The sequence below is a fragment of the Alosa sapidissima genome, chromosome 4 (assembly GCF_018492685.1).
Source record: "Alosa sapidissima isolate fAloSap1 chromosome 4, fAloSap1.pri, whole genome shotgun sequence".
Lineage (NCBI taxonomy): Eukaryota > Metazoa > Chordata > Actinopteri > Clupeiformes > Clupeidae > Alosa > Alosa sapidissima.
In genome coordinates, this window is record NC_055960.1 from 29,919,794 (window position 1) to 29,934,793 (window position 15,000).

Sequence of the window (15,000 nt, forward strand, 5' to 3'; positions counted from 1 at the left end):
GTGATACAGGCAATGCTTTCAAGCCCTGTGTTGCTAAAATACCTAGGCTGTGAAACTAAGGTCTAGCTAGCCTATTGGTGGGTTTAATTGAATTTGAGTAATAGGATACGCAACCATTTACATCTGGAGATAGTTTATAATTCCTGTAGAGCTCACCAAAGCTTTTTGAGGATTTATTTTACCAAATGACATGGAAAACATAATTCATTTCATCCACATATTCTTATGCACCATGCACAACAACGCTACTAAATTAGCTTAAAACCATGAGAATCAAGCAGGCCCCATGGGCCGTCACAGCCTTAAAGTGACGATTCACTTTCGACTTGCACAGCACCAATACAGTGTAATGACATGAAAGAGAAGTCTATATAGTTTATACAGTGCTGTGCAAAAGTTAATAAAAAAAAAAATAGGACATCAATTATTTTTTAATGTATCATGTATCATAAATAATTCTAAATAGTAATAGTTTGTACAGTGGCCTACAGTGTACAGTTGTACAGTGGCTAATTACTAATAATGTAAATGAAAAAGGTGAAAGAAAAACATGAATAATCCTGTTCAAGTACTGCAATAATCATGCTTTGTAAATGCTTGTGTTGATGGTTATGTCATAATTTGTAACACTCAATCTGAAAAAAATCACCAGAAGTCACCATTTAAGGAGTCATTTTTTAATTTTTTCAACATTCTTTTTTTTTTTTTTGGGGGGGGGGGGGGGGGGGTGGGTTCCTACGATCAACAGCACCGCTGCTGGAAAAATTTCTAGGGGAAACACTGAATAGAGGGTGTGTGTAAGCGTGTGTCTGTTACACCTGAATGTTAAAATGCCTAGGGGCATATGGAAGCGTAACCAGTTAACTTAAATGTAAATGAAAAGTAAAAGCAAACAAGGAAGTAAATGAATGAAATGAAATGACTGGTTTATTGAGAAATGACTGGTTTATTGATGAATGACCGGTTTATTGAGACCAACTTTGTCGCTCCTAGCACACCCTGGCCACACGGGCCAGTATTGCTACATCATAGCCACTCTCCCCACTGGGAGTATTTGCCGAACCCGGCACACACAACAGTTATGCTTTTACCATGAGCAGGTCCAGATCACACAGATCAGATGAACAGGTCAAGACCGCACTCACAGCACAATACAACACATAATACACATTGCCATCCACGGCTCTGACTACCATGGATCCTGACGGGCACAAAGGCCGCCCATCTTGAGCTGTCCAATCAGCCCCCACTAGGAACTCCCTTTCCGCCAATCAGCAGTAGGCGGGTAGGCAGGACAACGGCAGAAAGCACACCGACAGACGGCCGGAACACACTAGGGTTGTAACACAGAGGGTGTGTGTGTGAACACACTAGGGCTGTAACACAGAGGGTGTGTGTGAGTATGTGAGAGATGGTGTGTGTGAGAGAATGAGGGAGAGTTTTATCTCTGTGATGTGCATGCTTGGTACAAATGTGTGTGAGTGTGTGTGAGAGAGAGTTCATCTTTACCTCTGTGGTGCATGTGCTTGGTGCAGGTGCTCAGATGGTGCTCGTGAATTGATTAATCTTCAGTTTCCAAATGAAAAAAGGAAATTGCCACTTTACTGGCCTCCTTCCCCTCATCAGCGGGGAGCCACTCAGACCCCAAACACACCATGAAGGGCCTGACACAGAGCCCGAGAGCTTACAGAGAGAGGGAGGAGGAGAGAGGAGGAGGGAGAGAGAGAGGGAGTGGGGAGGGAGAGAGAGAGAGATAGAGAGAAAGAAAGAAAGAAAGAGAGAGGGAAGGAAGGAGGGAGAGACAAAAAAGAATGAGGGTATGTGTGTGAGAGACAGAGAGAGGGGGGGGGAGAGAGAAGGAGAGAGAGAGACAGGGAAAAAAGGGAGGGGGAGATGACCAATTCTGACACCAGAGAAGTGGTCAGGATCACAAGCACAAACCCCAGCAAAGGCCATAGGAGCCCAGGCAGAGGATCGCCTTGCGTTTAAAACATCTCAACGTCTCCTACATCACTAGCTCGCTCAGACTGCCATGGATTTGAATGCCAATGCCAATGGAGGGCATCTTGATATGGAGTCTAGGTGTGAATGCCAATGGAGGGGCATCTTGATATGGAGTCTAGGTGTGAATGCCAATGGAGGGGCATCTTCATATGGAGTCTAGGTGTGAATGCCAATGGAGGGCATCTTGATATGGAGTCTAGGTGTGAATGCCAATGGAGGGGCATCTTGATATGGAGTCTAGGTGTGAATGCCAATGGAGGGGCATCTTCATATGCCAATGGAGGGGCATCTTCATATGGAGTCTAGGTGTGAATGCCAATGGAGGGCATCTTGATATGGAGTCTAGGTGTGAATGCCAATGGAGGGCATCTTGATATGGAGTCTAGGTGTGAAGGCCAATGGAGGGGCATGTTGATATGCCAATGGAGGTGCATCTTGATATGGAGTTTAGATGTACTATCCTTTGATCTTCCCTCTGTAAAAATGAGCTCAAATAATGCTGAAAACCATTAAAAAACAATTATCATTGTTTACTAATGTGCTGTCACCTTTAGGAGTGACTGTACATTTGGAGTGTGTGTGTGTGTGTGTGTCTGTGAGGTCTGATGGATCGGAGACAGCACATTGAGAGGGATGGGAGAAAGAGAAAGAATGATGCCATATGATATTTGTCTTTTTAATGTCAGTGTTATATTACTCAAACAGTCATTGGAGACTAATGCCTAATGTAAACTGTGATGACCAGACAGGTATGTGACTGTGTCTGTGTTGGGGACTAATGCAGGTAAACTGATGACCACACAGATGTGTGTTAGTGTTGAAGGCTAATGCAGTTGGTACTGGAGGCACCTCAAACTTGAAGTGTGTGTGTGTGTGTGTGTGTGTGTGTGTGTGTGTGTGTGTGTGTGTTCTTGTATGTGTCTGTTTGGCTTGATGGTACCGGAGGCACAGGTGTCATCTCAAATCTGGGGGCTGCACTTGATATTCATAGTTATATGTCACTGAGAGACATATGTCCCATTACCACTATGTGTGTGTGTGTGTGTGTGTGTGTGTGTGTTAGCGAGAGAGAGAAAGTAAGGAGAAAACTGGAGAAGTTCAGCTGAACAGCTTAAGAGTGGAAGAATGTGAATGTCATGAATGACACACACACACACACACACACACACACACTCACACACACACACACACATACACACACACACACACACACACACACACACATACGTGTGACACATGTGAGTGTCTCTCATGAATTAATAAACAGATAATTATGATCCAGGTTAAGGGCAGGGCTTTCGTGTGAGCTGTCTTGGGATTTGAAAGGTTAATGTGATTTAATCTCCGTTCCATTTTGGAGATATCCATTTTATTATTTTATTTTATTATTGATTTTATTCATAATATAATATAATGTATATATTAAATTATGCGCTCGATCTCTTAACGGTGACTCCGTGGCCCCTGTCTTTGTTGCTCGGTCTGAAACAGCAGTAGACTGTGTGAGGAGTTGATTGCACAGGGATAGTTTCCTTATTTAGGAAATTGGATTATGATGGACTCATAAGTGTCACTGTGATCCTTATCTAAATACCAGAGCGCCCCTCTGCCTAAACAACACCACAGGGAAAAAAAACACATTTGGAATGATGGTTTGGAGCTTTTTGGTCTGTTGATCATGTGCTATTTCAAAGCTCTAGAGGGGTTCCGCTTCATTTAAAACAGTAATGTTTTACAGGCAGGCTACACTAAGAACATAAACAGATTTAGAAGACTGGGGCCTATTGCACAAAAGCAGAATTAGGACAGACGGGATAAGTTACTGAGCTGCGCTTAATGAATCCAAAACAAGAGCATACAGGCTTAATTGGTTGTACAACGAGCAAGCCCAAGCCAGGATATACAGACACGGATTCATCAAGCCAGGTGAAACCTATCCTGGATAAGTGCGCGCTCACGGCTCCCTCAAATAGACCCCGCCACCGATCACAGATTCACTGATTCACCATGGCAACTAGAGCGGCTTCATTGCTTCTACTCCCGTGACGTCACATTGTCGTATGACAGGTCGGGAATGGCGAGTATGTAAAAGTTAATTAATGATCACAAATGTTTAAATAATGACAGTGGGTCTAGGTGTATGTGATAACAATGTGTAGTGGGCAGTGGAATAACTATTGGTTTCTGTTTGTGGTGACTGCTGACTGAGATAAGGGATGAGATTAAATAGATCCTGGAACTTAGCCTGGTCTGGAGCAGGCTAGCTCCACAGAATAAATCGCCATGGTAACTTTTACTTTTACCCCTTGCATCGCGAGGAACCAATCACATCGGTGTATTTGATATAGGAGGGCCAGAGGCAAGCTAAACAGATGACGACAGCGCTGCAATGAATCAGTCAGTAAACATTGGTCATAGTGTTATCCAATTGCGTCAAAGTCCGGAATCAGTCAGTAAACATTGGTCGTAGTGTTATCCAATAGCGTGCAGAGATTTTCAAATGCATACTTGGTGCTGCCCCTCGAGTTGGGCCATTACATTAGTCATGGCCAGACCCTTAATCTTTCTAGATTACCAGGGTCTGGATTTTCCAGGCTAGAGGATAGCATGAACAACCAACATATCAAAACGGCACCTGCCTAGTACTCAGTGGGCAACAGTGTTGTAGTACTCGAGTCCAGGACTCGGACTCGAGTCCGAGTCATACGCTAAATTTAGAGACACGTGACTTGACTTGGACTTGAGCACTGAATGACTCGAACTTGGACTTGGACTCGTACATTCAGACCATTCAGACTCGGAAATTGAGACGAGGACTCAACTTTTTTTTTTGTAATGTCAATAGGATATAATATGTAATTAGAATATTATTTGGTATATGATTTTAATATCTAAATTATTCTCAGTATTAATATTAGTGCAATGGAATGTTCATGTCATAGGCCTACATCACACATCCCGCCATGTTTCTACAATAATGGAGGTTAACTTGATAACGGCGCCAAATGCCTGGAGACATGAATGCCTCAAAGGTTGTTTGTTTAGCATTTAATAGTGACTCGACTCGGACTTGACTCGGATGAGTAGTGGACTCGACTCGGACTTGACTTGGAATTTTTTTTAATGACTTGGACTTGAACACTGGAGACTCGAACCTGGACTCGGACTCGAGGCATAGTGACTTGACTACAACACTGGTGGGCAATAAGGAAGATAGCATGCACAACCAACACATGGGTGCAGGTCAAGTCCGTGGTAGTGGGGGCAAGTGGGACTGCTGCATGTAAGGCAACACAGGCTTTTTTTAAAAAGTATATTTTTTGGGCTTTTTGCTTTTATTTGTGTAGGACAGTGAAGAGTGAGACAGGAAGTAAGTGGGAGACACACACACACACACACACACACACACACACACACACACATACAATGCAGCTCTTTTACCTGAACATAACAAGCTCTGTTACCTGAACATAACAAGCTCTTTTACCTCAAAATAACAAGCTCTTTTACCTGAACATAACGGCATCAAACTCGTTTGATGCTACACTGACGTATAATGTGGAGAATGAAGTCTCTGACATTGCCAATGTGTGCCCAGAACAATTGATATTGCACTATGTAACATTGTTGAATGGGTAGGATCATGACCCTTTTGGTCGTTTTTTTTTAGTCTTAAGGTTAAATGACGTTGAATATTGAGGCCAAGGGGCATGCACCTGTATATCAATTCCTCCATCATGTTGCTTTGAAATGATGAATCTAATAAGCTGGAGAGACCTAGCTGAAAATGTGGACTTGTGTGTAAAAAAGACAACTCGTGGAAAATGTGGCTTGTAGCATGTAAAAAAGGATAACTCTCTGAAAATGTGAAATTGTAGCGTGTAAAAAAGACAACTTGTGGAAAAGGTTGGCTGCTCCTCGACTTACCCTCTCATGCCTCTCATGCATCTCCCTATGGTGGTGGTTGTCTTGAAATAAATATGGTGCTGTTAATTCTGTATATCTACAGTGAGTTTATGTTCAAGTTTAGTCACCTGTTTTAATGTATACTTATGTCTGCTATCAGTTTGTTGTCTACAACAAAAAAAAGGTTATTGCAATAAATTGTCACAGCTGCTCAGAGATGAAAGAGAATAACGCATCACAGAAAAAGCATACTGTGTGACTTGAGTCTCTGATGTTAAATGTGTGTGTTGTGTTTCTGTGTGATGCTTTGATGTTTGACACTGGGTTTCAAAGCCACGGTCAGCAGAGCAGCAGTGCTCCAAGACGCTAGTGCTATTAGCAATATTATTATTATTATTATTATTATTGTTATTATTATTATTAAATAAACAAAGATAAAAACAAAGATAAAATGTCCCAGTTTGTCCCAAGCTTTGGGCTGAGTGACTGCTCTTTATTGCAGTGCTGTAGGCGCTAGTGCTATTATTATTATTATTATTTATTATTATCATTATTTTGGAACGTGTTTTGGGCTGAGTGACTGCTCTTTATTGCAGTGCTGTAGGCGCTAGTGCTATTATTATTATTATTATTATTATTATTATTATTAATTATTATTATCATTATTTTGGAACGTGTTTTGGGATGAGTGACTGCTCTTTATTGTCTTTTGTTCCTGCGAGGCGAGTAGTGTTGGTGGCTGTGGTCCATCTTCTGTGCTTGGCTTCTGGTGTGTGAGTGTGTGTGACTGAGAGAGCACTTGTTTATTTGTTGTTCAATTTTATTCTAATGTGTGTGTGTGTGTATGTAGGTTTGTGTGTATTTCCATTTGTACTTGTTTTTGTTGACACTTGTTAGTTAGATTTTGTATTATTGTGCGTGTGTGTGTGTGTGTGTGTGTGTGTGTGTGTGTGTGTGAAATGAAAGGATCTGAGCATGCTCTGTATCGCTGCGGGCCTCTTGGCAATCCACCACCTTGCATCGCCGTGACAACCCCATCAGTCCCGCTGTGATCTGTGGGCCCTGTACAATCCTGTGGGATGTAGAGTCTCTGCTTCAGGCCTTCAGGAGAGCCACTGGGGAGTGTGTGTGTGTGTGTGTGTGTGTGTGTGTGTGTGTGTGTGTGTGTGTGGTGGAGGGGGGGTTCTGGACAAGCTAAACTTAGGGAGGTGTGTGTGTGTTTGTGTGGGGTGGTTCCAATTCTGAATAAAATCCTATTCCGTTTCCTCAGGTAGCGGGACAGGAGAGTTGATAGTGGGTTGTGTGTGTGGGTTTTTAAAATGTGTGTGTTCTGTGATCTGTGTGTGTGTGTGTGTGTGTGTGTGTGTGTTTTATGATGTGTGTATGTGTGTGTGCATGTGTATTTTTATGATGTGTGTGCTTGATAGTGTGTTTGAGTGTGCGTGTGAGTGTGTTTGTTTATGATGTGTGTATGCATGTTTCCTTGATTGTGTGTGTGTGTGTGTGTGTGTGTTTCCTAGCCCATTAGCTGCAGTAGATATTGGATGGTTCCAGTGGTGTGTGGGAGGGTAATTGACTGGGGGCGGCTCACACAGCTTAAACAGCAGGTTCAATGCTGAGGTTTCAAAGAAGAATTCAACGCTCCAGGGTGCAAACATCCTGTGTGTGTGTGTGTGTGTGTGTGTATGTGTATGTGTGTTTGTGTGTGTGTATTTAAAGGATTGCATATGTTATAAGCATATGTAGCCTGCCTCCTTTCAGTCTGTGCACTTGTGTGTATGTGCATTCTTCTGTGCATCTGTATTCTTGTGGTGTGTGTGTGTGTGTGTGTGTGTGTGTGTGTGTGTGTGTGTGTGTGTGTGTGTGTGTGTGTGAGAGAGGGAGAGAGAGAGAGAGAGAGAGAGAGAGAGAGAGAGAGATCTTAACTGGTGTGAGCAGAGTCTAATCTCTGACCCCATTCATCCCAATTAGCCACCACAGTACTACCTGCCACACAAATGATTACTCTGTGTGTGTGTGTGTGTGTGTGTGTGTGTGTGAGACATGTGCTAACATCACAGCTGATTGTATCTCTCCTGCTCCTCTTCTCCTCCCTCTGTAGGACTCAGATCAATTTCACAGTGGCCATTGATTTCACCGCGTCTAATGGTAAGTGATTTTAAAGACAGATACTGTGTGTGTGTGTGTGTGTGTGTGAGAGTGTGTGCCTTAAAATGAAATAGTTTGGAAGTGCCTTAGTGCTGCTTACCCTTTGGGTTAAGTAGGGTTGCTTTAGAGTCTAAGGCCACAGCATGCAATCTGTGTCTCTCTGTCTGTGTGTGTGTGTGTGTGTGTGTGTGTGTGTGTGTGTGCGCGCCTGTGTGTATCTTATCATTTTGCATGTGTGTGTGTAGACTGTGTGTACATCCCAGTACAGCTGTAATGGCTGGCCCCTCTGTGATATTGGACTGGCTAAAGCACCCCCCACCCACACACACACACACACACACACACTTCGACCAGGACACTTGTGCCTCACCACAGTGTATCCATGCTGAGTACAGGCTCCTCCCCGCACCCTGATCCATACTTCCTGATCTGTTCACTTTCGGACGCTACTTCAGCTGCTGTCAAAGCTCCGCAATATCACACACACACACACACACACACACACTTACACACACACACCACAATATCATTATTAGCTCCAATGAGTCCCCCCTGGCTGCTCCTTCGTGTGGGAGGATTTTTGATGTCAGATGATTAGTTGGAGTAGCTTGCGTGTAGCGGTGTGCAGCTAATGTTCTGCAGGATATTAGCTGCTTGCTGGCTCTGATGTGTCTGAGAGTGTGTGTGTGTCCCAGAGATGAGATGAGCGTGCTGTTATTAGTTTATCTCCTCCACACTTAGTTCAGGATCTCATTAACACCTGGGGTGACCCTGGCTGCTTTATTGGACTCATTTGTTCTATGCATCAGGAAGAGAGGCTCTAAGCACCTTGTGGAGGTTGTACTAATATTCACTTTGGAAACAAGGTGCAAGTTAGGTGCAACCCAAGGAAAAGAAAAATATTTAACAGTGTACATTGATTGTATCCACTTTGGAACCAAGGTGTAAAAATGCAGCCCAAATCAGAAGCTGGATTCCTGAGTAAGCATGTGGCAATATCTGTGACTTCACCAACAGTGCATGGATAGGGGCTGACTTTAGCCCACATCTAGATTCACACCAGCTCACTTTAGCCCACATCTGGATTCACACCAGATTACTTTAGCCCACATCTGGATTCACACCAGATCACATCAGAAAGGGTTTGAGTACTGAGCATAATACTGCCTCACTGTAATTATGACTGCGTGTCAACCGTGTGTTGTAGTTAAATCTAACCACAGTTGAATGCAAATATTAAATATAAACAAAGTGTACTGTAACTCTGACTTGGAATAAACAACAACTGTCTTCTATCTATACGATTTTCCCTCAAATTTTTTTTTTTGTTAAACCTTCAAAAAATGAGACTTGACCCTTGACCTACATTTACGTGACCTTTGACCTAGACGTGACCTTTGACTTTTCATCGACCTCTAACTTCCCAGGTAACCCCTCGCAGTCGACCTCCCTGCACTACATGAACCCGTACCAGATGAACGCCTACGCCATGGCCCTGAAGGCGGTGGGGGAGATCATCCAGGACTACGACAGCGATAAGATGTTCCCCGCACTGGGATTCGGAGCCAAGTTACCTCCTGACGGCAGAGTCTCACATGAGTTCCCGCTGGTGAGGGTGGAAACACACACACACACACACACACACAGACATACCACATACTGTACACACACACACACACACACACACAGACATACCACATATGCACACACACACACACACACACACACATACACTCATGCACATTCTGGGCTTCTGAGCTAGGCTACCATCTGACGGCACAAGTTGCCGCTGTTGAGGGTTACTAACACACACACACACACACACACACACACACTAACTCTGGGCCTCGGAGCAAATTGAGAGAGTTTCACACAACTTCATGCTGGTGATGCAGACACACACACACACACACATGCAAACACACACACACACACACACACACACACACACACACACACACACACACAAATACACTCACACTCACACACACACATACACTTACACACACTGATAAGAGTGAGTGGCTATGTCTCTTGATTAAACTACATGAGTGTGAGTGAGTAAGTGTGTGTGTACGTGTGGGAGCTCCTGAGTATGTGTGTGTGAGAGTAGGAGAAGGTGTGTGTACGTGTGGGCGCTCCTGTGTGTGTGTGTGTGTGTGTGTGTGTGTGTGTGTGTGTGTGTGTGTGAGTGAGTAGAAGAGGGTGTGTGTACATGTGGGCGCTCCTGTGTGTGTGTGTGTGTGTGTGTGTGTGTGTGTGTGAGGTTTTATGAGGGTGAGTCGAGTGTGTGAAGTGATGGATGGAAGGACAAATTAGTGCACAAGTGTATGGTGAATGTAATGTGTACGTTAATGTCTGAGCGAGTTAGGATGTGTGTGTGTGTGTGTGTGTGTGTGTGTGTTTATCAGTATACAGTTTAAAGGAGGACTCCGGACTAAGGAAAACCTCACAAGTGTAAACTTTCATTGGGGACCAAAATAAGGTTATTCGGAGTAGTTTTGAGAGAGAGAGAGAGAGAGAGAGAGAGATACTTTATTGATCCCCAGGGGAAATTCAAGGTCACAGTAGCATACAGACAACACACACACACACACACACATTCACTAACAGCAGAAAGTAATTAAAAGTATATAATATAAAAACACACTGTGCATAAGGTAAGGTAAGGTAAGGTGTTCCGTGTGAATGAGTGTCATGGTGATGGTGCAAATGAGTAGTCAAATGTGTGTGTGTGTAAAAGAGAGAGAGAGAGAGAGAGAGAGAGAGAGAGAGGGAGAGAGAAGGGAAGGGAAGGGAGAGAGGGAGAGACACAGAGAGGGGGAGGGAAAGGGAAAGTGAGATGTGGAAAGTGCAGCGCATGCTAGTTAATGAGTGCAGCGCATGCTAGTTAATGAGTGCAGCGCATGTTAGCATGTTAGTTAATGAGTGCAGCGCATGCTAGTTAATGAGTGCAGCGCATGCTAGTTAATGAGTGCAGCGCATGCTAGTTAATGAGTGCAGCGCATGCTAGTTAATGAGTGCAGCGCATGTTAGTTAATGAGTGTAGCGCATGTTAGTTAATGAGTGCAGCGCATGCTAGTTAATGAGTGACGCCCCCAACTCTGCCGGTAGTCTTCCGACTCTCCTGTCAGTCTGTCAGTGCATGATAAATTATAAAGAGACTTTCTCTACATGAAAACCCATTCTTGAGGTGTGTGTGTGTGTGTGTGTGTGTGTGTGTGTACGTGTATGTGTGTGTGTTGGCTCCCTTCATGTTTGCTGTGAATATGAATATGAATATCTCTGTGCTTATTATTTGTTCCTGTGTATCCTTGTGTGCCAGGAGAGAGAAGGAGGGAGAGAGAGGGAAGACTTTATTTAGGTTGTGTCTGTGTGTGTCTGTGTGTGTGTGTGTGTGTGTGTGTGTGTGTGTGTGTGTGTGTGTGTGTGTAATTATCCTCATTCATAAAGTTCTTGGCCAGCATCACAGTTGCCTCCTGGTCCCAGCGAGTCTTAATTTGTTTCCTTAAGCTGGTTTGGAATCCCATCAGTTCCACTGCCAATGGAGTGAGTGAATGAAGCCCTGCTTAACTGCAGCACCAAGCACTAGAAACACACCAGCATAGAGTAATGAGAAACACTGTGTGTGTGTGTGTGTGTGTGTGTGTGTGTGTGTGTGTGTGTAATTATGCTTAACTGCAGCACTGGACACTAGAAACAAACCAGAATAGAGTAATGAGAAACCCCTTATGGGTGAGAAATAATTCATCTTCCTCTCCTTCTGTGTGTGTGTGTGTGATACTGTATATCTTCCACTGACTCATTTAGTCCGTAGGCTCAGACTGGTTGTGTGATGAGTGACAGGTGGAACTGTTCTGATGTAGAACCGTGTTTACACCCCTTGTAGAATGGTAACATTGAGAACCCATACTGCAATGGCATCGAGGGTATTCTGGAGGCCTACCACCAGAGTCTGAAGACCGTCCAGCTCTACGGACCCACCAACTTCGCCCCCATCATCAACCATGTGGCACGGTAGGTTGGTGGGCTTTAAAAGCCTTTGTGTTATGTGTGTGTGCTAGTGTTGTCACACTACCAAAATTATTGTTTCGATACCAGGTCAAGAATTGCGATTTCGATACTTCTACGATACTTTTTTAAAAATGTATTTGATTTGGGGGCCCCCACCAGTTTTGCGCGGGTTTGGTCACAAGCGGCCCGCGGTCGCCCGATATTTTAATCAACCTGACCGCAACTCGGACCGCGAATATTAATTAGGACAAAATTATAACCGACCCGCGATCCGACCCGCTTATTTACAAAATGTGTGCTTTTGGTTATAGGCTGCATGCAGTGTGACAGTAGGCCATTTCTGTAAAACAAACTAATTTATTTGCGAAACTTTATGCAGTAGAACTACACGCAGTAGGTATGCAGGACATAATGTTTGCGCAGGAGAGAGAATGAGAATAAGAGCGTAAGCACGCACGCAACCATTAGAACACTAGGATAAGATTTGAAGGCCATGGACATACATCTTTCTTTCGAAAACAGAAATGGTGAGGCAAGGTAGGCAAGAGAGATATTGCTGGTCAAAACGTTAGCGTAAGAACTGGTTTATAATGCTGAATGAAGCACAAAGCTTTACTAAAGCACATCCACTCAGGGTTCCCACGGGTCCTTGAAATCCTTGAAAGTTTGTGAATCTGAAAAAAATAATTCAAGGCCCTTAAAGACATAAATAAATGGAGGTCCTTGAAAGTCCTTGAATTTCTTTTTGAGGAAAAAAAATCCATACAATTACGTACAATTCCGCTTATTAACATGTACACGGCCAGCGTGATTTCTGCGTGTTTCCCGCGTGTAGTGTTTGTTGCCCAAATATTTAATTTAACATTCTGATGAATAAACCGACAGGTTCATGGTAACGAGTTTAACTTGTTTAGGACAAGTTTATTTCAGTTCAGTTTTATGCAAAATACAAACATGAAAAATAGAATAGGCCTGTCATATGACCAAAAATAAAAGAAAACTGTGACAAGGTATCCTTGGTCTGTTGAGGTAACATGATTTAACCATGCCCGCGCTTGAAATTTATCAACACATTACAGTAGGTCCTTGAATTTAAGGATATTGGGCCTGGAAAGTCCTTAAAAGGTCCTTGCATTTGATCTTAACCAAGGTGTGGGAACCCTGTCCACTGTTTAAAAGTCACAAACACAACGAACTAAGGTAACTTTTATGCATGCGCAAACCTATACATACCGGTAGATATGGCTGTGTAGTCTGTGCCATAACATTTATTCCTGCAGGCTGCCCGTTTTGGCCGTCATACTTTTAAATGGCTTCGCAAGAAGTAGGCCTACATAGACCATAACTTGTACTGTCTACTGTCATCTTCCTCAAGAACTTTTCCCAATATTTCCTATAGCCTATATCGCTTTTCCTGAAGGGGTGTCTTTATTATTTTAACTCGCGTCTTCAGCTTCTTTACTGTTGACTTTACTGTATTGATGCTTTACTGTATTGATGCTAGCCTTCTCGTGATATTTTAAGTAGGCCTATTTCTAGAAAATTTAATTAATTTTAACTGACCCACCCGCAAATGACCTGAATGTCATTAAAATATTTTGTTTATGACTCATAACCGCGGGCGACCGCTTAATTTCGGGCAGACCGCGCAACACTGGCCCCCACCCACTTCATCAGTAGGCTAATATTGAATATAGTGTGATCACCACACCAGTGGCCATCCTAGATTCTGCTTGACTCTCCACACACACACACACAAACACATACGGAAAATGATGGCTTATGTCTTGTTTCTATTTGATGGTTTTTGGAATTCATATGAAGTTATTTTGTTAATAATGTATAGTATTTTATAATCTGCATAATTATTAATGGCTAAATAAATTGTAATTTGAATACTTCATATTGATTTTTAAAGTATTACACTTAGGCATATCTTTATTGTGGTGTGTAGGGCTAATTGAGTGCATGCACATTGGTTGTGTATAGGTGTAATTGAGTGCCTGTCACTTTAAGAAATACGTGAGAATAATTAGCCTTCAGCCTCACGGTTTTACTGTACATACACATCGCCGCCGACTTGAGCTTCCAAAGATTCAGGAAGTCATTAATTTTCAATGGAAGCCGGCTTCTCTCAGCTGCCAGTGTCACGGCCCACAGACTCAGGACAGGGACGTAGAGTTCAAACAAGATAGTTTATTTTCAAAGGAAAACCAGGAAATGGGTTGTCAAACCCAGGTCGGGATCGAACAGAAGTTCCACTGGAAACAGTAGGCCAAGGAGGGTCCAAAACACAGAGGATCAGCAAACTTAACGGAAGAAGTCCCAAAACACAGAAGATCGACTTAACTACAGTAGATCCAAATCCAGAGGTGACTCGTGGGGTCGGACCAGGAGGACGCTGGAACAGGCGAGGGGAATCCAGGAGGCGTATTCCTTGTGAGTCAGGCTGGTGGATAGCACCTTGGTGTCATCACTGACGAGGCCAGACAAAGACTGAGGGAAGACTGGGGTTTAAGTAGGGAGTGAGGCTGATTGGGAACAGGTGCAGGTCATTAGTAAACTGGGGAGTGTGAACGAGTGAGGGGAGCTTCAGGAGAGTGAGCAGTGGGTGTGGCTGGAACCGAACCTGGTGTGACTGACAGCCAGAAGTGGCAAATCCGTCGGCGTTGCGTTTTGGGCGTCTTGAGCAACTTGAGCGTCAAGCAGAAAGTTGAAAGTCAGCCAACTTTATGGTAATGAGCTGTGACGCGGTTCAGCGACCAACGACCAGCAACCAATCGAATAGAATAAAGTATTAAGATAGAACATGATCGAACGTAAAATGCTGTCACGTCAGAGTGGCCAAAGCGTCCACAGCTTCCCTATACTTTTTTGACAAGCATCCTTGACAGGGCGACCAGAGCTTCTTTGGAAGCTCAAGTCAGC

At 43.5% G+C, this 15,000-nt stretch overlaps 1 protein-coding gene across 2 annotated transcripts in view; it reads left to right on the forward strand.

Annotated features, from left to right (window-relative positions):
* cpne5b (copine Vb) overlaps positions 1-15,000 on the forward strand; it is a 173,971-nt gene that overhangs the window by 141,819 nt on the left and 17,152 nt on the right. For both annotated transcript variants that reach the window (XM_042088310.1, XM_042088311.1), the window contains 3 exons: positions 8,012-8,058; positions 9,486-9,667; positions 11,948-12,075. In XM_042088310.1, coding sequence (XP_041944244.1) covers positions 8,012-8,058; positions 9,486-9,667; positions 11,948-12,075 — 357 coding nt within the window. The remainder of the gene's footprint in view (positions 1-8,011; positions 8,059-9,485; positions 9,668-11,947; positions 12,076-15,000) is intronic.